This window comes from Saimiri boliviensis, chromosome 10 (assembly GCF_048565385.1).
Source record: "Saimiri boliviensis isolate mSaiBol1 chromosome 10, mSaiBol1.pri, whole genome shotgun sequence".
Classification (NCBI taxonomy): Eukaryota; Metazoa; Chordata; class Mammalia; order Primates; family Cebidae; genus Saimiri; species Saimiri boliviensis.
The window spans coordinates 15513148-15535435 of NC_133458.1; the positions used below are offsets into that span (position 1 = coordinate 15513148).

Consider the following 22288-nt stretch of genomic DNA (forward strand, 5'->3'; position numbering starts at 1 on the left):
CCACAATCTTAACACAGAAAAGAAAGCCAAATAATGTATTTTCTTACTTATAAGTGGAAGCTAAACACTGAGTACCTATGGACATAAAGATGGGAACAATAGATACTGCAGGCTACTAGAGGGGGTAACAAGGAATGGGGGATGTGAGTTGAGAAACTACCCATTAGTTACTATGTTCACTACCTGGGTGATGGGATCCATACCCCAAACCTCAGCATCATGCAATATATCCATGTAACAAACCTTCATATTTACCCTGGATCTAAAATAAAAGTTGAAATTATAAAAATAAATTAAAAAGAAAAATAAAAAGAAGAACAAAGTAGGATAAGTTATCCAACCTAATTCTATCACCAACTATAAAGCTATGTTAGTCAAGACAGTATGGTATTGGCTTAAGGAAAATAGATCATATAAATCAATGAAACAGAATAAATAATCAAAAAAAAAAACTCTCTCAAACATAACCTACTGTTATTTGACAAAAGTGACAAGATAATAAAAATGGGAAAAGACTGTACTTTCAAAAATGTGGTGCTGGAACAACTGGATAAATATATGAGAAAAAATGGAATGTTGACATACACATATACATACATACATAAAAATTTCATGAAAAATAGATGATGGTCTTCAGTGTGAAAGCTAAAACTTTAAAACTTTCAAAAATAAAGAGCCTATATACCCAAAGCAAGACTGAGCAAAAAGAACAAATCTGGAAGCATCACATTACCTTACTTCAAACCATTCTATAAGGCCATAGTCACCAAAATAGCATGGTACTAACATAACACAGGCACATAGACCAATAGAACAAAATAGAGAACCCAAAAATAAACCCAAATACTTACAACCAACTGATGTTTGACAAAGCAAACAAAAACAAAACAGGGAAAGGTCACCCTATAGAACAAATGGTGCTAATTGACAAGCCACATGTAGAAAAATGAAACTGGATCCTCATCTCTAACCTAATACAAAAATAAACTCAAGATGGATCAAGGACTTAAATCTAAGACCTGAAACTATCACAAATCTAGAAGATAACTTCAGAAAACCCTTCTAGACATTGGCTTAAGCAAAGACTTCATGACCAAGAACCCAAAAGCAAATGCAACAAAAACAAAGAAAATTGGTGGGACTTAAACTAAAGAGCTTCTGCACAGCAAAAGGAACAGTCAGCAGAGTAAACAGACAACCCATGAAGTGAGAGAAAATCCACAATCAAACATCAGACAAAGGACTAATATCCAGAACCTACAAGGAACTCAAATAAATGAGAAAAAAAAAAAAACAAACAATTTCATCAAAACGTGGGTTAAAGACATGAATAGACAATTTTCAGAAGAAGATTTACAAATGGCCAACAAACATATGAAAAAAATGTTCAACATTAATAATGATCAGGGAAAAACAAATCAAAACCTCAATGCAATACCACCTTACTCCTACAAGAATGGCCATAATCAAAAAAATCATAAAATAATAGATGTTGACATCGATGCATGAAAAGGAAACACTTTTACACTGCTGGTGGGAATGTAAACTAGTACAATGACTGTGGGAAACAGTGTGGAGATTCCTTAACTAACTAAAAGTAGAACTACTATTTAATCCAGCAATCCCACTACTGGGTATCTACTGAGAGGAAAAGAAGTCATTACACAAAAAAGACATTTGCAACCAGGCACAGTGGCTCACAACTGTAATCCCAGCACTTTGGGAGGCCAAGACAGGCAGATCACAAGATCAGGAGTTTAAGACCAGCCTGACCAACATGGTGAAACCCCAACTCTACTAAAATTACAAAAATTAGCCAGGTGTGATGGTGGGTGCCTGTAATCCCAGGTACTCAGGAGGCTGGGGCAGAGGATTCACTTGAACCTCGGAGGCGGAGGTTGCAGTGAGCTGAGATTGCACCATTGCACTCCAGTCAGGTGACAGAATGAGACTCAGTCTCAAAAGAAAAAAAGATACAACACTTGACACACATGTTTATAGCAGTCCAAGTGCCCATCAATCAATGAATGGATAAAGAAATGGTGGTATACATATATATATATATGTATATATGTATACCATATATATATATCATATATATATATATATATAATATATATATATATATATATATGATGGGAAAGTACTCAGCCATAAGAAGGGATGAGTTGATGACATTCGCAGCAACCTGATTAGAACTGGAGACTATTATTCTAAGTGAAATAACTCTGGAATGGAAAACCAAACATCATATGTTCTCACTCATAAGTGGGAGCTAAGCTATCAAGATGCAAAGGCATAAGAATGATACAATAGACTCTGGGGACTTGGGAGAAAGGGTGGGAGGGGGTGAGGGATCAAAGACTACAAATTGGGTTTAGTATATACCAAAATCTCACAAATTGCTACTGAAGAACTTACTGATATAACCAACTGTTACCTGTTCCTCCAAAACCTATGGAGATTAAACAAATTTTGAAAATATTATATATATATATATATATAGTAACACTGGGATAGGCCAAGACATCAAATACGGAAATCATAAAAGAAGAGCATAAACAAATTGATTTTTATCAAGATTAAGCTTTGCTTTTTGCAAGACACCATAATGGGACTGAAAAGGCAAACCATAGATAGGGAGATGCAAATTGTATGCCTGACAAAGGACTGGTATGCATAAGTTACAGCTCAATAATAACAAAAAAAAATGCAGCAATAAATGGGCCAAGGACTTGAAGCAATATCTCAGAGAAAAAGACATTCAACTGGCCAAAAAACACATAATAAGATGCTCAACATCAAGCTCAATCATAATTAAATGCAAATTAAATCTATAATACAATGCACTATATATCTACTAGAATAATTACAGTTTTTAAAATCGACAATACTAAGTATTGGTGAGGATGTGAAAAACTAGAACTTTCAATTAATGGATAATAGTACAGCCACTTTAGAAAATCATTTGGCAATTTCTTAAGAAACTAAATGTGTGTTTATTGTATGACCTGGCTCAGAAATTCCACTCCCACTTTTTTACCTAAGAGAGATGAAAACGTATGATCACAAAATAACATACATTTAAATAATAATGCAAGATTTATTTTAGTGGTCAAAAGATTAAACCACTGAAATATTCATCAATAAGTACATTGGTCAATAGTCATATAGGCTATTACCATGGAAGACACCATGGATTATTATTAGTTAGAAATAAAAAATAATTAATTCCTTTTACATGCCACAGCATGGATGAATATAAAAAGCACTTTGCTAAATGAAAAATGCTAAAAATACAAAAATAGTACATATTGGATAATTCTATGCATACAAAATCTAGAAAATATAAATCTAATCTATAATGACAGAAAGCAGAACAGTAGTTGCCAGATGCTGGAAGGAAAGATCAAAAGTGGGAAGAAGCTGACTAGAAAGAAGTACAGCTGTCCCTGGGTATCCATAGGGGGTTGGTTCTAGGACCCCTCAGATATCAAATTCCATGGATGCTCAAGTTCCTTATATAAAATGGTGTGATATTTGCAGATAATGTACATACGTCCTCCTGTGTACCTTAAATCATCTCCAGAGTACTAATAATAACTGATCCAATGTAAACACTATGTAAATCATTGTTATCCTATATTGTTTATAAAATAATAACAAAAAAACATATTTGTACATGGTTAGTACAGATGCAACTATTGTAGGCTACATTTTCAAGCCAGAGTTGGATGAATCCACAAGCAGACTATAAATGGGGAACTTTTGGGGTTATAAAAATATTCCACATCTTCATTGTAGTAGTGGCTATACAACTGTATACATTTGTCAAAACTTAACTGTATTCTTAAAATGGATACATTTTATTTCTATAAATCATAAGTCTTTTAAAGTGTATTAAAAGACAGTAATATCACTTCCAGGAATCTACTCTATGGACATAATCTAAAAGATAAACAAAGGTTAATACTCAAGGATGTTATTTATGGGCTGGGAACAGTTGCTCATGCCTGTAATCCCAGCACTTTGGGAGGCCAAGGCGGGTGGATCACTTGAGGCCAAGAGTTTGAGACCAGCCTGGCCAACATGGTAAAACCCCATCTCTACTAAAAATACAAAAATTAGCTGGGTGTGGTGGCGGGCACCTGAGCTACTCTGGGAGGCTTAGGCATGAGAAACACTTGAACCTGGTAGAAGGAGTTAAAGTGAGCTGAGATCACACCACGGCCACCTGTATGAGAGAGTGAGACTCAAAAAAAAAAAAGGATGTTATTTATAACAATAAAATAGATAACCATCCTGTACATATCCTCTCAATAGAGTATGACCATCATAGTGGTATTTATAAGGACTGAATAATAACATTCACACTTGCTTCTGTCATTATGTTAGAGGAAAATAAACAGGATTCACAAATTAAATTATGCAGAATATTTTCAGCCATATTACAAATTAAGCATTTTCTTAATATAAAAGCCAGTTAGTACAGCAAAAATATTAAAAGTGCTTGTTTTTTTTCTAATTTTCTATCTTTAATGTGTATAATAAAGAATATCTTTCCTTTAATGAGAATTTATTATCCTTTAAGGAACCTAAAAGAGAAGGATTCTCTAGAAATATTAGTAGTGAAAAATAAGCTATAATTTCAGAAAATGTGGTATGTTGCAAGATTAGAATGTTCTGGTCCACAGTAATAAGTAGTGTAAAGTGAGAGTCAGTCGGTAACAGTGTGTCTGTATTTCTGCAGAAAGGTCTGAGTTAGAGGGTGTTCTGATTATAATGACAAATCCCACTTATCCAAAGTAGAACTAACATGTTCTACCTCAATTAGGGAAAGGAAACATACAAAGTAATATTTCACTGATGCAAGTATCCTTTTGGCAATGTTTTATTCCCAATTTATGAGTCACCAAGAAATTTTCTAACCTCTAAATTGCCTCCTGAGCAGGCCTATTTATGAGAAACGGGATGCCTGGTATAGATGGCTGACCCAAATAACAGAGTCATATTTCTGTCCCATTGATAATGAATGAACCAACAGCCTGATATTTGCATCCACACTTCTTTTTAAATAAAGGGTGAGACAGTTATACAGAGAAGATCATCCCTGGTTGAATCCATAACAGCAAGTTCCTGAACCTACAAAGCTGGGGACTGTACCTAGTCTATACTAACTATGGTATAATATAAATTAGCAGGCAAAATTCTCCAGATGTTATTGACTTATAGACAATAGGCAAAGATAGGTTTTCAGTTCATGCTAACTATATGCTGAGCCTCAATGGTATGATTTTTCTGAATGACATATAGGGACCCTGGAAAGTTTACACTCACCAATGCTTTGTCCATCATCCCAGAACATCTGGCCTTCAGCTTTCCCATTGTCATCCAAAGCAACAATCAATCCCATAAAATTTTGTCGACTACCAAAAAAAAAGAAAAAAAAGAGTTATTTTTCTCTAGATTGCAGATGGTAAGAATAAACGACAAACTGTGTTAAAATTATTGCTTATCCAGAAATAAAAGAAATGTATTAAATATTTATATAAAGTTCTAAAAATAGGTAAAATAGATAAAATATCAGACACTTAAAAGTTAATAGAAAACGGCCAGGTGTGATGACTCATGCCTGTAATCCCAGCACTTTGAAAGGCCACGGTGGGCTGATCACGAGGTCAGGAGTTCGAGACCAGCTTGATCAACATGGTGAAACCCCTTCTTTACTAAAAATACAAAAATTAGCCAGTCATGGTGGCATGCACCTATAACTCCAGCTACTCAGGAGGCTGAGGAAGAATTGCTTGAACCCAGGAGGCAGAAGTTGCAATGAGCTGAGATCACACCACTGCACTCCAGCCTGGGTGACAGAGTGAGAGTCTGTCTCAAAAAAAAAAAAAAAAGTTAATAGAAAAACATTTAAAATGTAATAAAACATTTGGTTTCACTTTAATTTCTAAAAATCAAATATACATCCAAGTAATATAATGAAATATTAATTTCATAGGAAGAAAATCCCTCAAAAGACAATCCTCAGTAGCTTTCAGGTTGCCACAGAATAAAATCCAAAGTAGTTGGCTTGTCATTCACCACCCTCCAGAATTTGATCCTAATCTGCTGGAGTTTCACTTATTTTATCTCTACCTTTGTCTGTACTCCGGTTTAACTGGATGGCTTACAGTTCCCAAACCCAACCCATTTTTCATCTTCAGTTCTTTAAACTGACCAGGATCTCTCTGTTCCCTGTCTTTGTACATTCAAATCTCATTCATTATGCAAGATCCAGCTCAAAGCCCTCTTTTATATAAAACCATGTGTTACACTACAAGACTGAAAGTTAACTTCTCTCCTTTTGGGTTGTTATTGTTTTTATGTGCCTCTCTTGATGTGTTCTGTCTAATCAATGATTTTATAAATTTTTACATATTATATGTGTATATTTATGTGTGCATCCATATATAAATTCACACACACACACACACACACACACACACACACACACACACAATCTTTCCTTGGTTGACCAGAGTGGACCTAGGAGTGAGCACTAAGTCCTTGGGTAGGAAAAGAACTCAATCCTACCTAGTCCTCGTTTGATCACAAGTCAAAGAGTTCATTAATATTCCCTATTCCTTTTTAATAGCATAGAAAGAGAAACATTTTTCTGCCCTCAAGAACATTTTTGTTTTTGATACAGCACTACAGACAAAAAACAAAAATCTCTCTAAGAGTCACTTCATGAATTCATCTTCCTCCAGTTCCCACCCAGAAAGCACTCACAGGATCTGACCAATAAAACCTGTTGGCTATTTAATTTATAATCCGCATATCCCTGGTAAAGGTGGGACAGCCTCTTGTAAGGCTGCCTCAGTGCAGTATACCAAGAGGCTGTTAGACATCGCCTCTTCTCCTCACCTGGAGTGAGTGTTCATTGCAGGCTCTTGCCAGGGCAGAATGTAGCCTCCTCTGATGTGAAGGTTGATGTGGTCAAGAGGAGCCTCCAGAATTTTCCACTCACCTATCGATTTGCTGCTAGTTTCCTAGAAAGGAGAATATAGGCAAACAATGATGAGAGATAAATATATTAAATTAGAGCATGTTTTATTACAAGTCCTTCCTTTCCTGGGAAGCATGTCAGAAAGTCAGCAAAAGACTGCAAACCTAAAGAGAAAATCTCCGATCTTTCATTTTTGCTTAAGACTCTGAAAGTCTAGTCTTGTCTTTGTATCTCCAGAAAAGTTGAGAGGCAAGGGCAGGAGTGAGTGGGGAGCTTCAACGTGATGTAGGTACTCAGATTTTATCTATGCTCTTATAATGCATGCTTTCATTTAAACAAACCTTGCCAAGGCTAAAAATGTCATAAATTATTGCCTTAGGAAATATGTGCTTGGAAATAGGAGGAGGCTCCACCACCTCTCCACCCTGTATAGCCCAACCTGGTTCTTCACAAATATATTAGTTCTTACCATGCTATAGTCATACCAAAGCGCTTTGGGAAAATAAGCAGAGATCTCAAATGTGCTCTGAAACATAAAATTGATATGTGATTATGAATATTTCAATAAAAGTTTTGCATTTTCGTTTTCAAAACACTATGTAGAATTAGATAAAAATGAAAATGTTATTAGTGATTGCAATAATTTGAGAGATTTTATAAAGAAAAATCCTGAAAATTTCGTCCTCAAAACTACAGAAAAAATGTATTTTTAAAAAGTAAATTGTAAAAGGGTACACACAATGACAAAATTTTAAAACGAGAAATCAGTCAGTGTTGTAAAGATTTCATTAACACAGATCTTTAAAAAAAGAAAAAGATCTGTAGATGTTCTAGAAAGACATTCACCTAGAAACAGTGAGCTGGAAAAAAACAAGATAATCTTTAAAATGTTTTTCCCATGATTTTAGATAATGTGATTGAAAAGTTTCTGATCTACAATGAAGAACTCACACGTTCCAACACAGGGCTGATTAAGATGGCAGGGCCCAACATGAACTGACGGTCTATATCCCATGTTGTCTTATCATCCGTAAACCTTAAAAAATAAACAGAAAAAATTCACCTATCCTCTTATGACTGCTACAGAGAATTATTTAGACCTGCTGCGTGGGGAAAGAGGCTGTACTCACTCATGGAGAAGGGGCCGGACAACAGTACTGCCCTCAGTGTGAGCTTTATGCATCAGAGTATAGAGATAAGGAAGCAGAATGTATCTAGTCTCCAGGACTTTTCTGGACAACATCTCAAAGGTTGAATTCCAGGCCACAGGATCTTGTCTCTGTAGGGATAAAGGACCATGCAATAGATTACCTCATTTTCATTCCATCCCAGTGGTATCAGAAAAGAATCAATGGGAATTTATTCAATATGTAGGTTACAAGCCACTTATCCCTTCATTCCTAGCCTACCCTTTTCCCATGTCTGGCACCCTACAAAATTAGAATTTCTTGCTTTTTCCTCTTTATCACTGATTCCTAAGTCCCTGGAATAGGTCCAGCTCTGGCCCTCAACATGTGTAGAGAGATTTTTGTGCAGCACCAACATATCTTTGATGAATTTGAGTAAAATACAAATTCAATATTCTTAAAAGCAAAGGGAGATTCTTTTTATTTAAGCCCCATGGGGAAGTTTAGAAACGTTTCCTCATGGGTACTAATTCTCCAGGAGATGAGAAAGGGTAAATTTCTAAAAATTAATGATAACTCCACGGGTCTGAACTCTGTGAATTTTTTTAAAAATTAAGATTCTGGTAATTTTTTATGATTTTTCTCAGGGAAGGAGTATAATACTTTTGAGGGTTAAAAATAAGTTATGATTTGAGGGTACACAACACCTGCAGCATTACTGCTGCCTCACCCTTGACCCGATGTTGTTGTGGTTTCTGGAAAATGGATAAAAGGCCCCCAGTTGCATCCAGCGAACACACATCTCATATTCAGCATCTCCAAAGAACCCACAGATATCTGCTCCTGTCTGAGAAGATGCACAATGAGACCATGAGGTGGGAATTTCAGGAGGCACTGACTCACAAAAATCTGACAATGGTCTGAATGTGACTTACATAAGGTATTCCAAAGAGACTGAACTCCATCATGCCTGCAAGGAGAAGACACAGCTGTGTTGGATGGAGGAGGACTTTGGAAGGAGAGGGAAGCCTAGGCCTGGTTTTTCCTTACCCAATGAGAAAGCCCTGGACCATTCATGAGGAAAATATTAAAAGATGGGTCTAAATTAAAATCCATTCCCACAGAGAACTCAGCTCTTGTTAATTTTACCACCCACCTAGATGGTGCTAGAGACATAACCAGTGCTGCTGAACAGCGAGAACTCCAGTGCCCTTCCTGCCAGCACAGGACCCTAGGAATGAGGCCACACACCAATGATAGAGTTCGCCAGTTGGTCCCACGCAGCTCTGTTGTCTCCCAGCCAGTGTCCTCCCCAGCGTCCGGAAGAGGGAAATGTGGAGCGGGTGATGACAACCCCTTGCTGTCCTGTCACCTTCTGCACAGCTCTGGTGGAGGCAGAACAAGGAGGTGAATTGAAGAAACAAACTTCTTTACAAAGAGTAACTGCAGCTTGGAGCATGAGGTGGTAAGGGTGCTTCGGTCCGAGTCAGGTAAAGTCTTCCCAGAAAGAATCTGCTGTCTAAAAGCCATGCTAAAGATTCCAATGAAGTTTACAGCAAGACTAGAGGTATATCTGCACCTAGAATGTGGCTTTCGTTTTTTAAAAATCTAATTAACTATCTCCCTGGACTAAGAGAAAGAGGTTGGAGTGAGAGGTAATATAGCTATTTATGAAACAATTACTCTATCCAAGTATTATATTGGTCACTTTCCTATATACTGTCTTACAACCTCATAAAAAAGTTTCCTTGCACTCCTTTTACTGTTAGAAAACTAAGGTGCAGAGAAGTTAGAAAGGCATTTGCCTGAAAATAGTGAGCTGGATAAAAGAAGATGATCTTTCAATGCTTATCGAAGGTTATTTAAAGAGTCAAGAGGAGGCCAAGCATAGTAACTCACTCATGTAATCCTAGCACCTTGGGAGGCCAAGAGACAGAGGATTGCTTGAGGCCAGAAGTTCAAGACCAGCCTAGGCAACACAGTGAATCCCTGTCTCTACAAAAAAATTAAATTAGCTGGAAAGGGTGTGTCTGTAGTTTTACAGCGGGGAAAAGAAGAAAAAAAAGAATAAGGAGACAGATTGGGATCCAAATAAAAGCGATGACATTTTGGAAATATTCACTCTGCTTCACTATGCCTCAAAAAGTAAGATATGTTGTGCACACAGAGGCAAATATACATAAAAGATGTTTATATTTCAGTAGAAAATAGATTATCTGCATGCATTTTAGAAAATAAAAACAACTGTATGAGGAAAAAAATCAACCAAAAAAAGAGAAAATCTGATAACAGATCCTAATATGTATACAATCAAAGTATTTACTTAAAAAGACATCACAAATCAATAGACATAGGTGAATTAGTCAATAAATGATGTCAGGAAAAGTAGCTGACTACTGTCGTGAAAACAAATCCATGTGGGTCACTTCCAAACTTTCACACCAAAACAAATCCAAAAATGAATGGAAATACACACACATAAATCAAATGTTCTATTAAAACTGAAAAAAATAGGGCCGGGAGCGGTGGCTCAAGCCTGTAATCCCAGCACTTTGGGAGGCCTAGGGCGGGTGGATCACGAGGTCAAGAGATCGAGACCATCCTGGTCAACATGGTGAAACCCCGTCTCTACTAAAAATACAAAAATTAGCTGGGCATGGTGGTGCACGCCTGTAGTCCCAGCTACTCAGGAGGCTGAGGCAGGAGAATTGCTTGAACCCAGGAGACGGAGGTTGCGGTGAGCCGAGATTGCGCCATTGCACTCCAGCCTGGATAACAAGAGTGAAACTCTGTCTTAAAAAAAAAAAAAACAAAAAAAAAAACAAAAAAAAAAAACTGAAAAAAATATATAAACCACCTGATTTCTACAAGAGAAAGGAATTTCAAATAAAAACAATAGACAAAACAATGAGGTAATAAAAGATACATATTTAACCATATGCAAATTGGAAAAATGCATATGTGTGATAAAGAAATGGAGGTAGAGATAGCTTAGTTTTTTTATAATAGTCTAGATAAGAGATAATGAAGGCCTGGAACAAGGCAGGAAGATAGAGTAGTAATGCAAAGAACTTAGTCACTGACTGAAAGAAGGAAAACAAGGAGAATCTAGGATGACCTAAATGACTAGTTAGACTTAGTTCCTTTCACAAAATAAAGAATTTTGGAGGGGCCAGGAGTGGTGGCTCATGCCTATAATCCCAGCAATTTGGGAGGCCGAGATAGGCAGATCCCCTGAAGTCAAAAGACCAGCCTGGCCAACATGGCAAAACCCTAGCTCTATAAAAATACAAAAATAGCCAGACATGGTGACACACACCTGTAATCCCGGCTACTAGGGAGGCTGAGGCAAGAGAATTGCTTGAATGTGGGAGGTGGAGGTTGCAGTGAGTCAAGATCATGCCACTGCACTCCAGCCTGGGCAACAGAGTGAAACTCTGTCTCAAAAAAAAAAAAGAAAAGAAAAAGAAAGAATGCAGGAGGACAGGTTTCAGGGAGAAACAAATAGTTCAACATTTTAAGTACTAGGTTTGAAGTGCCTATGGGACATAAATGAGACATCTATGGGCAATTCTAGGTTTGAAGCTCAAGAGAGGTCTGCGTTGGGAACATAGATGTGGGGGGGTCATCTGAATCCAGAATGTATTTAAAGCCAGTAATGTGTGTTTTGCTTATCCAAGGGAAAGGCTGCATGGTGTGAAAGAAAGACAACTGAACCCAGGCCTAGGAGGACCACAGGCTTGGAAAGACTGAGAAAGGGAACCTGCAAAAGAGTTTGCGGAACTGTGGCCAGAGAGGTAAATGCATAAATATCCAGAATCTTGGTTGGAACGCATAGTCAAGACCCTGAGAAATTAGCAAGGCATAGGGAGCATATACAGCAGGGCATATTGTGAACCTCAAGATCAGCAGAGGGTGTATCATGAAGGTCAGTAAGTAAGAGTTAGAGAATAAAACTGACCACTGAGGCCACATACACTGAGCTCTCCCATCAATGTGGGCACTCAGGGCTGACAAAGAAAGGCATTTTACAAGAAGAAATAAAAATGGCTCAGTGCTTAGACAGAAAGAGCAAAGAAGACATGGTCCTCTCCCCTCAACAAAGTGTGTAGAGGGAATAATGTAAAATGTAGAACTACTGTCAAGTTAGTAGTTAAGAGAAGGAGGGAATTGGGAGGGATAGAGTAATCTGAGGTTTCATGAAGGAAATAGATGTGAGTTGGTCTTTAGGTTGTATGTGCTAAGGGATTAGCCTGATCAAGATCAGAATGGCCAGCATGTATGATTGGTAAAGGAGAAAATATCAAGGCATATGGGAAGTAAAAAAAAAAAAAAAAAAAAAAAAAAGTATCATGTACAGAAAGAGTTTCCTCAAACAGCTTGAATAGGAGAGGAAGTTAAGAGATTAGATGATGATTGGAGGAGGATATAGGCCAAAGCCAGAAAAACTGGGACATTTTCAAATTTTGATGAAAAAGAATGTCCAGACACTGATTGCTATGGTTTGGCTGTATCCCCACCTAAATCTAATCTGGAATTCCCACATATTGTAGGAGGGACCTGGTGGAAGGTAATTGAATCACAGGGGCAGGTCTTTCCTGTGCTGTTCTCATGCTAGTGAGTAGGTCTCATGAGATCTGATACTTATAAGGAGGAGTTTTCCTGCACAAGCTCTTTTTTTTGTCTGCCACCATCTGTTTAAGATGTGACTTGCTGCTCCTTGCCTTCCACCATGATTGTGAAGCCCCACCAGTTACATGGAACCTCTTTCTTTTGTAAATTGAAAAAAAAAATAAATTGCTATTATTTATTGAGTGCTTACAATATGCCAAGCACTTGTGGATTCATTATATCATTTAATTTTATGGTAACAACAGACACTATGATTTTTCCAATTTAAAAAATGAAAAAGTTTAGGTAGAAGATGGTATTAATGAGTTATGAAGCATCCATCTAATTTTACAGCCTAAATCCTAAAGCAATATACCAGCAGAGAGGAAGAAGATAAAAATAATTCATAAAGAAATGAGTACCCATGGAAAAAAAAATCATTTGTGGAGCGAGTTTCTCTGAAGAGAAAGACGGCAATGGATATGTGAAAAGCAAATTTCCCTGAAGAGAGAGGAAGGGATAGTGCATGGGAAAGATGAGCTTTAGACAGAAACTATCAAGTTTTCACATCTTCTTATTGCTGATTTCTTTGCCCTGCAAGCCCTTTCTTTGCCAAAAGAAAATTTCTGTTCTTCTCATAACCAACATTCAATTACCACTTCTTCTATGATGACTTTCTGGATTATCCCAGTAGAGTTAATTGCTTTTCCCTTTCATGTTTGACTCCTTCAATCAGACGATGAGGTCATTGAGAGCAGAGATTGTGAATTATTCATCCTTTTAGTCTTCTGAGGTAAGGTTATTTCTGAGGGTGCAAAACATCTGTTTTCTGTGTATTTCATATATAGACATGGATGTTTTCCTGAAGAACTAGTTTTTCCCTGGTTGGAAAAGCCTCAAGTTAGATGTAGAAAGCAAGACTGTGAAAGAGCAACTGAAAGATGAAGATGTAAAGAAAGTGGCAAAAGGGAAGAAGAATTTCTGTTCAGGAGAACGTGTTGCCCCTGAGTGTGGAACCCCAGGGGCAACATGATCTATCACCTGTGGATAGCCCAAAATCCAATAGTATGAGGTTCTTGTAAGCCCCGGGGACAGAAGGCAGGGAGCTTAGATACTTGAGCAAAGAGGGGCAGCTGAACAGAAAAAATCACACTCTGTCCTGGGAAGAAATAAAGAACCAGTCTGAAATTTCCCCATGACATTAGAAAATGGCAGAATCTCAGAAGGATAAAAGAAAAGACAAAGGGGCAGATAAATATTTATAGAAATAATGGCCAAATACATATACATTAAAAACTACAAATAATTGTTGAAAAAATTAAATTATTGGAAAGATATCTCATGCTAATGAATCAAAAGAGACTTAGTATTGTTAAGGTAATACTCCCCAAACTGAACTACAGACTCTATGTAAAACCTATCAAAATCCCTGTTGCTATTTTGTCAAAACAGACAAAGTGATTATAAAATTCACATCAAATGCAAGGGACCCATAGTAGCCAAAACAATCTTGAAAAAAAACAAAACTGGAAGGTTCACACTTCATCAATTAAGACAGTGTGGTCTTAGGATAGAGATATAGAGATATCAGTGAAATAGAATTGAGAATGCAGAAACAAGCCTTCTCATTTATTGTCAATTGATTTTTGACAAGGTGCCAAGACAATAAAATAAAAGAAAGAATAAAATCGAACCCCTGCCTCACACCATACACTATAAAGCTCTTAGAAGAAGACATAGGAGTAAATATTCATGACCTTGGGTTAGGCAACAGTTTCTTGAATATGACACCAAAAGCATAAGTGACAAATAAATAAGTAAATGAATAAATAGGACTTCCTAAAAACTTTTTAAAATGTGCTTCAAAACATATGATTATGGAAGTGAAAAGTCTATAGAATGAGAGAAAATATCTTCAAACTGTATCTCTCATGAGAAAATTGAATTTAAAATATTTAAAGAATTCTTACAATCCAATAATTTTTTTTTGTAGAGATAGAGTCTTACTTTCTTCCCCAGGCTGAAGTGCAGCCTCAAACTCCTAGGCTCAAGAGATCCTCCTACCTCAGCCTCTCAAGTAGCTGGGACTACAGGCATGCATCATTTTGCCTGGCTTATTTGTTTGTTTGTTTGTTGTAGAGATAGGGTCTCACTATGTTGTCCAAACTGGCCTCAAACTCCTAGACTCAAGCAATTCTCCCACTTACACCTCCCAGAGTACTGGGATTACAGGTGTGAGCCACCATGCCTGGCCACAATTCAATAATTTTTTAAAAAATGATTCTATAAAAATGAGCAAAGAATTTGAATAGATATTTCTGCAAAGAATACATATAAGTGGCCATTAACATATGAAAAGATGCTCAGTAACATTAATATTAATGAAATAAAGTCAAAACAACAATTAGATATTACTTTACCCTCATTAAATGTCTATAATTTTAAAAGATGAACAACACCAAGTGTTGACAAGGATGTAAATGAATTGTAATTCTTACACATTTTACCACATACATGCAGATAAGACTGTAAAATGGTAGGCTTTTTACACGTAGATAAGAATGTAAAATGGCAGGCACAGTGGCTCATGCCTGTAATCCCAGCACTTTGGGAAGTTAAGGTGAGTATATCACCTGGGGTCAGGAGTTTGAGATCAGCCTGGCCAACAGGGCAAAAGTCCATCTCTACTAAAAAATACAAAATACAAAAATCAGCCAGGCATGGTGGCACATGCCTGTAATCCCAGCTACTCGGGAGGCTGAGGCTGGAGAATCACTCGAACCCAGGAGGCAGAAGTTGCAGTGAGCCAATATCACAGCACTGTACCTCAGCCTGGGTGACAAAGGGAGACTCTGTCTCAAAAAAATAAAAAATAAAAAATAAAAGATGTAAAATGGTACAACCTTTTTAGAAAACAGTTTGACATATCTTCAAAATATTAAACATATGGTTTCTATATGACACAAAAGTTCCACTTAGATATATATTCAAAACTAAGAAAACATGCCTACTCCAAATTTCGCACATAAATATTCATAGAATCACTACTTGAAATAGCCGAAAAAAAAAATAGAAACAACTTAGTTGTTCACTCATTGGTAGATAGACACGCAAAATATATCTATACAATGAAATATTATGAATCAGTAAAAAGAAATCAAGTACTGATACATGCTACAAAATAGATGAGCCTTGAAAACATTACGCCAAGTGAAAGAAGCCAGATACAAAAAAGCACATTTTGCATGATTCCATTTATATGAAATGTCCAGAAAAGGCAATAGACAGAAAATAGATGAGTAATGTCTAGGGCTCAAGAGGTAGGAACGAGGTACAAATGATTCCTAGTGGGCAAAGGTTTTCCTTTTGGAGTTCTGAAAATGTTCTAAAATTCAATTTTTGTGATAGTTGCATGACTCTGTGAATATACTTGACACCACCTAACTGCTCACTTCAAATAGGTGAATTTAGTAACATACTAGATAAATGTGCTCATAGGTGTTGTGGATATTTTGAATTAACTCATTTACCTGGCATCACATAGATAGATACACAATGCAAATATCAAATGACAGAAGGAACAATGTGGAAAATTGTCTTTGTTGTAGTGACAAAAAGACACTCACTCATATGTGGGTCTGGTCTGGGACCACCCGTATAGGCTGTGCACGTTGTAGTGCTGCACGGGGGAGCCGTCTGGGAGGATCTGCTGACTCTCCATGCACAGGGTCTTGTTGCTCAGGCCCCTGTCCCTAGATTCCAAATCTGAGGGGAAATGTTGAGTTATTTCCTAAACAACATGATTTGCACATTCACTAGAAATGCCCATCATTTTGGCGTTTATTTCAATCAACAATTTTGTTACCAGTAACAGGCCCAATTTTATGAGTTTTTAGTCTATAATAAACAATGTTCTCTGCCTTTATAACTAATGAAGGGTAAGGATAAAATATGGAGCTGAGAAAAGCAGCTCCCCTTCTTTTTGCTCCAACTCTGATTTAATTTATAGAGTGTTGTCACAGCCCATTTGTCAACATAATAATCTCCTTCATTGTTAGGACTGTTTCTTCCACTAGATGGTAATGTTCTCCAGGGAATAATTTTGTTTCAGTCATTTTTTAAAATTTATGTCTCTAAATCTTTCCCATTTGACAGCATTGGCTTGATACATAATTACAGACGATCCTCAACTTACAATGTGATTACATCCCAATGAATCCATCACAAGCTGAAAATATTGTAACTTGAAAATGCATAGAATGGACCTAACTTACCTTACATGTACTCAGACACTTACATTAGTCTACAGTTAGGCAAAATTATCTAACACACGGTCCATTTTAAAACAAAGTGTTGAATATCAATTGTAACTTACTGAATGCTATACTGAAAGTGAAAAATAGAATGGTTATTGGGTTCTCAAATTTCAATTTCTACTGAATGCATGTCATTTTCTCATCATTGTAAGGTTGAGAATCGTAAGTCAGACCATGGTAAGTCAAATACTCTCTGCATTAAATTAATGAAGGAGAAAATGAACAAATGAGTGAGTGAGTGAACGAGACAGCGTAACAGTGATGTAGACATCAAGAAACTTGGATTTGAGATTCTGTCTCACAGATTACTGGTACAGTGCCTTTTGCTTTGTTTTGTTTTTCTGTTTATTTGTTTTGTTTTGTTGTACGAGTCTTAATATCTTGCCCAGGCTGGTCTCAAGACTCAAACTCCCAGTCTTAAACAATCCTCCCACTTTAGCCATGGTACAGTACTTTTAGGAAGTGAGTCATTTCCTTCCTTGTACCTTTCTAAGATGAGAAGATTCAACCTTCTGGGATCCTTTTGATCCCAACATTCTATTTCTGTTTGTACCACAGGATAACCAAGAAGTATCCTTCATCAGATGTCTGTTTACATGAGTAGAGAGAGTTCAGAAACTAGATTTTAATTCTCTAACCAAAAGAACATCTCTCCACTTGCGTGTGTGCGTGCATGCGTGTGTGTGTAATCAATAGAATCAAATGTACCATGCATTGTTTGATTTCTTTCACACAAAATCATGTCATTATTTCTTGCTTGATTAGTAAGCTGTTTATCTACACTTATTCAAGATTATCTTACTTGGGATTTCATGTCATGTTTGAGAATGCTTTCTGTCTTCAACATTAGGCTTCACTTTGACAGTAAGAGAAAAACTTTCAGAGTCTTTGAGTGACAAAGTAAGTTAATGAAATAATTATTTTACATACATGGCACATAGGGTAGGTTATTTAGTGTTTCATTTCTGCAGCCCCAGACGGATCCATCCACAAAGTTTGATGGCTCATTCATATCCTGAAATGAGTTAACAAAAAGGATCCTGTCATGTCAGGAGCAGAATGGATTGGCTATAGAGGACACTACCTCAGGGAGATGAATTTTGAAGCCCTCTCCTCAGCTGGTGGCTTAGTTCACTGTGTTTAATCCCTGGCATTGACCCAAATGGACTCTAAAAGATTGTAGTTTAATTTCTAGCGTTGACCTAAATGGACTCATCAGCCAAAGCGGAGTGCTAAACTCCTTCTTGCTTACCTAGCATTTTAAAACTTAGGATTGCTTTATAGTGGGAAAAATAGTGAGGTAATGCTGGACTCAGGATCTAAGGAAACCTTTTGATCCATCTCCCCAGCAGAGGTAGCCCATCTTTATTTTTCTCTGTTTGGATTATTCACTTTTTAATCTGTGGCCAGAGGTTACTATTATCTTCCTCTATTTTTTCTCAGTCTAGTCGCTTGGACTAACTCTGATACTGGCACAGCCAAACACAATGAGGGCTTTCTTACTTTCTGCCATAAATATATTTCTAAAAAGTGGTACATAACTCAGAAACAGGTTTGGAAATAAAAATGTGCTTTGGGGAATTTATTACGTAAATGAAAGGAGTTGGGGCTCCTAAGAGAATGTTCATTGCTCATTTCAACAATGGAAAAGTTACATTTTTGAATCCCAGACTATTTTAAATAGGACATATTAAAGGCAAATGAAAGTACTTGAGGAACTATTCATTACTTTGAATTACCCAGCTACAGCTTTCCCTTCTTTGGAAAAAGAAAAAGCAAATACTACCCCAGAGCTATCAGTATCCCTTATTCTCAAGACTGCCCATACCTATTCACTGGCTGATTCGCCTGTTTAAGTTAATTTGTGTCCTTTCACATGTCTATTCTGTGCCTAACTATCTTGAAGGTGCAGGTGGCCAGGGAAGCCCCAGGGCTTTCAGTGGACTTTTGTTTCTAGGATAAATCACAAACTTCTAGCCTGACCCACAGCTGAATAGCCAGCCCTTCAGAGCTAGCCTAGAGCTTGCTTAAGATTTCAGAGCACTGGACAGTGGGAAAGGAAATCAGAACACTGATATGCTTCCCATTCCCAGAAAACCATAGATAGAGTTACCCTTGGACATCTATCTCAGAGATATCTCAGGAAGTCCTGCTTTTAAGGCCAGCTGGCATTTACAACAAACATCTGAACAGGACTTTAAGCCATTCCCTCAGAGGTGCTGTCCCAGTACTATGGCGAATGTCTACTTGCTCTCAGGTCCATACCTCACCCACTCCCAGCTCTGCCCTGTAAGGCTCCCTTACCATCAGCTTCCAGGTAGATTTGGCCAATGAGGGACACTGGCAAGAGATTGCAGATAGGAGGTGATTTCTCCCTCTCTCTTTTGCTCTGGCATCTCCAGCAGTAGCAATCCCCTCTGTGGGCTCTACCTTCCACCAAACAATATGCCTCTGGGCAGATGAGCAATGTTCTCTGCTTCTCTTGGTCCCAGCACTTAGATTTTGTAACAGCATTTCTCCCTTTCATCTCTGCAGTCCTAGGTCTCCGTTTTACTAGTCTCTCCTCCCCATGTTTTGACTTGCTAATATTAAAAAAAAAAAAAAAAAAAAAAAAAGACAAGCAAGGGTGCACTTACAATCCACAATCCATCAAACTTCAAGCTCTTCTCTGGCTCTCGAGGGTTTGTATAGAGCTCTTCTATCTCTTTCTTCCACCATGCAGCTGTGTTATTACGAAAGAAGTCAGGAAAAGCAACGTAGGCCCTGTATAGCTGTAAGAATAAGAAACAGTCTCATGGCGGGGTCTCAGCCTATCCAGGGGACCACAAATGGGAGATGAACAGGAATTTCTGCCTACCCAGATTAGTCTCTGCTCTAATCTCAGATCTGCTGCTGTTACAGAGTTTACAATAGAAGCAGAGATTGGGGAAGGCTGATTTCATTCCTTGTTTTCTTAGAAGGTTAGATAGCTTTAAAATCCCCTTCAAATACAGGATTTGTTTTATAACTGGACATGTAATCACAAGACTGGAAAAGTAGCAGTGTCTAAACAGTTAAACTTTAGAGATGCAAATACTTTTTCTTTTTCCTTCTTTTATTTTTTTATGAGATGAAGGAATATTGTCATCCAGGGACAAGTGAACTCCAGAGTAGAGGGGGTGCTAGATGACCAGGCTGAGATTCATGGCTTTCCTTCATTCAATTGACTTGTATTTTCTTTTGTATGTGGATAATTTATCAAAACCCAGTCTGTTCATAATGGATTCCCCTCTAGTGATAAAATAATCGACTTTGGTTCATTATTTTTCAAGTATTATAAAGTTCAAACAAATCACAGCCCATTAAAAGTACACTTATTAGAGGATTTCATTAATGATTTCCTTCTGCACATTTCCATTTTCGCTGTCTGTTGTGCTTTCAACTTGAGGATCTCTTTCTTCCAAGAAACTAACAATGGATAAACACTCTCAAGTTAGGGCTACTTAACTAAAGGGTAAGCTGCTTATTCATCAAGATAAAAAAAAAAAAAAAAAAAAAAAAAAAAAACATAAATATCCAGATATTTAGGGCAATGTTGACAAAAATCTATATTCTGTACCTTAACCTGAGTTTCATGGTCAAGGGATCCATCTACATTTACATTAGGCAGATCTGGCCAAACCTAGAGAAAAAGATGGAACATTTAAAGCTTTAAAGATCATTGCATACAGATTATGAGGCATTTCATGTGTAGACTCTGATGACATGCATCCATTTGCTTGGGAATCTTTGCCATGAATTAAACTGTAAAGGCTGAATCTACAAAATTACATTAGGTGAAAGTAGGCTGGGTCTCTTGATGCATTCCATATGTTTTCAAAGTTTTATTTTTGAACTTAATAATGAACTGAATTTCTTTTAAACATATCCTCTGAACAACTAACTTTCAAGTGATTTCTCAGATCTCTGATCTCCTTGCCATAGACCTATTACAAAATTCATAGTAAGTGTGAAGTGTGACTCTAAAGAAATAAGATTGATTTCCATTCACACCCCATAAATCTGACCTCAATACTTTTAAGCATTATCATGACTTATAGGGGATACATAGCATTAAAGTATACATAGCATTAAAAAAATCCATAGTGTCAACCAATTTTACCTGTAACTACCAGGACATTAACATTGTGCCTACCCAGATTAGTCTCTGCTCTAATCTCAGTATATACACACTGATTAAAGGATTCAATCAACAGACACTTACTGAGTACTTCCTATATGACAAGCACTATTCTAAGATCTGTATTTACTGAGATTTAAGTAAGAAACAGTACTTGTTTCTCAAGAGTTCACAGTTAGTACATAAATGCTACACTGTATGCTATACTGAAGGCGATACTACAGAAAAGGGAAAACAGGAAGAACTAAAATATTTATTAAATGTCTCAAACGACGTAAGATTTGAATTGATTTTAAAATGAAGATTATTATCTGGGTAAGTTGGGAAGGTAATATTCAAAGGGAGCATAGGGCCGGGCACGGTGGCTCATGCCTGTAATCCCAGAAATTTGGGAGGTCAAGGCAGGCAGATCGCCTGAGGTCAGGAGTTCATGACCAGCCTGGGCAACATGGCGAAACCCCATCTCTACTAAAAATACAAAAATTAGTCAGGCATCGTGGTGCACACCTGTAATCCCAGCTACTCAGGAGGCTGAGGCAGGAGAATTGCTTCAACCTGGGAAGCAGAGGTTGCAGTGAGCTGATATCACACCACTGCACTCCAGCCTGGGTGATAGAGTGAGACTCTGTCTCAAAAAAAAAAAAAAAAAAAAAAAGAGCATGGAATATACCCAGAGCAGTAGAAAGTAGTACAGTATAATTAAGGAACAGAATTTGAATCTGGGCTAAAAGCTACTATCACCTGAAGTCCACCTAGAATGGTATTGCTATAAATCAGACATAAGAAGGTAAAGATTGAAGCTATAAAGACAAATTAAAGGAAACCAGATAAAGAGGAGAATTTATAGGACTTAATGATTCATTTAGATTTGAAGGCAGATTAAGCATGATAGGTCAAAGACAAATGCGTGTTTTGCATGTAGGTAGCTGGGAAGGACAGATTTCAATCATTCTCAAAGGGATTCTTACTGTTTGTTAAATGACCAGGTGGAATAAATAAAGAGTGGGGACATCAGAATATTTCTAGGCAATAGACAGTGTTCAGTAATAATAGAGAACGAGACCTGTAACCTTGACCT

At 37.2% G+C, this 22288-nt stretch overlaps 1 protein-coding gene across 1 annotated transcript in view; it reads right to left on the reverse strand.

The window, feature by feature from the left end:
• Positions 1 to 4640: 4640 nt before the first annotated feature.
• The window catches only part of MGAM (maltase-glucoamylase), a 221792-nt gene continuing 204144 nt past the window's right edge, over positions 4641 to 22288 (reverse strand). The window contains exons 103-114 of the mRNA XM_074378986.1: positions 20650 to 20712; positions 19688 to 19822; positions 17982 to 18066; positions 16362 to 16500; positions 9376 to 9509; positions 9060 to 9094; positions 8855 to 8971; positions 8128 to 8276; positions 7949 to 8033; positions 7467 to 7523; positions 6916 to 7040; positions 4641 to 5426 (exon numbers count right to left, since the gene is read on the reverse strand). Of these exons, the coding sequence (XP_074235087.1) occupies positions 5282 to 5426; positions 6916 to 7040; positions 7467 to 7523; positions 7949 to 8033; positions 8128 to 8276; positions 8855 to 8971; positions 9060 to 9094; positions 9376 to 9509; positions 16362 to 16500; positions 17982 to 18066; positions 19688 to 19822; positions 20650 to 20712 (1269 nt within the window). The 3' untranslated portion in view covers positions 4641 to 5281. The remainder of the gene's footprint in view (positions 5427 to 6915; positions 7041 to 7466; positions 7524 to 7948; positions 8034 to 8127; positions 8277 to 8854; positions 8972 to 9059; positions 9095 to 9375; positions 9510 to 16361; positions 16501 to 17981; positions 18067 to 19687; positions 19823 to 20649; positions 20713 to 22288) is intronic.